At 35.6% G+C, this 2177-nt stretch overlaps 1 protein-coding gene across 2 annotated transcripts in view; it reads left to right on the top strand.

Moving 5' to 3' along the window:
• CSMD3 (CUB and Sushi multiple domains 3) overlaps positions 1-2177 on the top strand; it is a 1928297-nt gene that overhangs the window by 774774 nt on the left and 1151346 nt on the right. For both annotated transcript variants that reach the window (XM_006830658.1, XM_006830657.1), the window contains one exon: positions 1804-1891. In XM_006830658.1, the coding sequence (XP_006830721.1) occupies positions 1804-1891 (88 nt within the window). The remainder of the gene's footprint in view (positions 1-1803; positions 1892-2177) is intronic.

The following is a 2177-nucleotide window of genomic DNA, read 5'->3' as shown; positions in this document are numbered from 1 at the left end:
TATCATACTTCAGACATATTGTCAGTAGGGGCTAGTCACTGGAGAAGGATAGTCACTGGAGGTGGAGGGTCAGAGAAAAAGAGGAAGTCCCCGGTGAGATGGATTGGCCAAGGGGTCGCATCAATGGGCTCAAGCATGGCAACAATTGTGAGGTTGGCCAGGACCAAGCAGTGTTTTGTTCTGTTGTACATAGGGTCAATAGAAGTCAGTACCAACTTGATGGCACCTAACAATAACAACCACAACAATCAGATAATGGCCACAACTAGTAAACCATCGGAGTCCTCTGGTGTGGTGTTGTGGGTTAATGGGCAGAATTGCAAGGCCAGTTTGCACCACAAAGTCTGCTCCTTGGAAACCCCATACAGGGTTGCTATGGGTGGGAACCAACCAAATGGCACTTAACAACCCCAACATTAAACCATTATATGGTAGTTATATCTATGCTCAAAAGAGTCCTTTTGAACTCAAGCAATGTCCACTAACAGATGCTGAAATCTAGAGACTGAAATCAACATTACTTTACATTACAATCACCTTAAAGGTAAATATACAAACACATACATTCTTCATACCCCAGAGCTTCTTACACTGATTGTATTAAAATGTATTGGGGGGTGACATTAGGTATCTTTACTCAGTAAAGCCTCTCAGATGTTTGTAAAGAATTGTGTGACCTGAAAACCATGACAAGGTTTTGTGTGCTTCCTCTCTGGAGCCTCTATTCAGGCACTTTTGTATTCTTAAATAGAGCTAAACAATAGAAGTTATTCTTCAGTTTCCAATAAGATTGAATTTATTAAACAACATGACTCAAATATTTCAGAATTATCTGCTTTCTTAATCTTGCTATTAAAAAAAATCTGTCGGGAATGCATTTATCTAGTGTAATCACATTAAGTGATAAAATTAATAATGCTTTCATTTATTGGGCACTCTACCGACTCGACGGCACTTCACAACAACAACAAAGTAGCCCAATGGATTACAAACTGGGCTTCTAGCCACAAGGTCAGTAGTTTGAATCTACCAGTTGCTCCTTGTGAGAAAGATGAGGCTTTCTGCTCCTGTAAAGATTTACATCCTCAGAAACCCTATTACAGGATTCCTATGAGTAAGAAACCACTCAGTGGCACACCACCAACACCACCACTGCTAAGACTGCTGGAAACATGAACAATGACAAAGTAAAACATAGTTATGAAAATTGCTAAGAGGTCAAGACATGCTTTCGGTTTTCTGCATTATATAGTCATTTAATGGCATGCATTAGTGGTAATTTGCACCTTTGTTTTAATTTACCATCAGTAAACCAAATTGCTCTGTTACCTATACAGAGTGCTAACAACTAACAATTTTTCCATAAGGTCTTAAGGTTTTTTGCAACTTTAAAAATGACAGTGACTTATATGATTCTGTTATCACAGGCAGAGACTTTTTACAGCTGTTAATTATTAGAAACCACGGCAGTGAAAAATTGGGGATGTCCTTTGCAGAATGTTTGCAGTTAGATAGCAATTAAAGATGAAATATAAACTGTCAATGTGTTATATCCAGAAGAGTATAATGTTAATATCATTGGATATCAGCATTAAATTTATTTCCTTACAGCTTTATAAACAGAAAAATATCTAATCTTTAGTTATTACATCATAAAATTATATTTTAAATTTTTGCACTTGAGCCAAAATGATTTTTAGAATGTATAAGAATATGCTTTATGAAAAATTATAAACTAATATAATCCTTGACTTTCTAATCCTTTGTTTTTATTTTTCTCTTTTTTTCCTCTCTATTTTACAGTAAATGAGGGAGGTATTAAAACAGCTTCCAATTTGTGCCCAGACCCAGGAGAACCAGAAAATGGGAAGAGAAGTGGATCAGATTTTAGGTAATGTTTTCAGTTGTTTATTCCATTGATTATTTTGTTAATTTTTAATTAAAATTTAAAAAATAACTTTGTAAAATAGTATAAAAATGAAGTCCTGGTAAAATAAAATGTAGAACTTCAGTAGCTAGATTTTCTATTGATGCTTTACTACAAATGCTGTATCATTATTTTAAAATGACTAGTACAATGACTAGTAAAATGACTAGTTCAAGGAGCTCTGGTAGTGTAGTGGTTACGAATTGGGCTGCGAACCTTAAGGTCAGCGGTTCAAAACTCCCAGCCACTC

Source organism: Chrysochloris asiatica, unplaced genomic scaffold (assembly GCF_000296735.1).
Source record: "Chrysochloris asiatica unplaced genomic scaffold, ChrAsi1.0 scaffold00001, whole genome shotgun sequence".
NCBI lineage: Eukaryota > Metazoa > Chordata > Mammalia > Afrosoricida > Chrysochloridae > Chrysochloris > Chrysochloris asiatica.
This window is presented reverse-complemented; position numbering and strand designations above follow the sequence as displayed.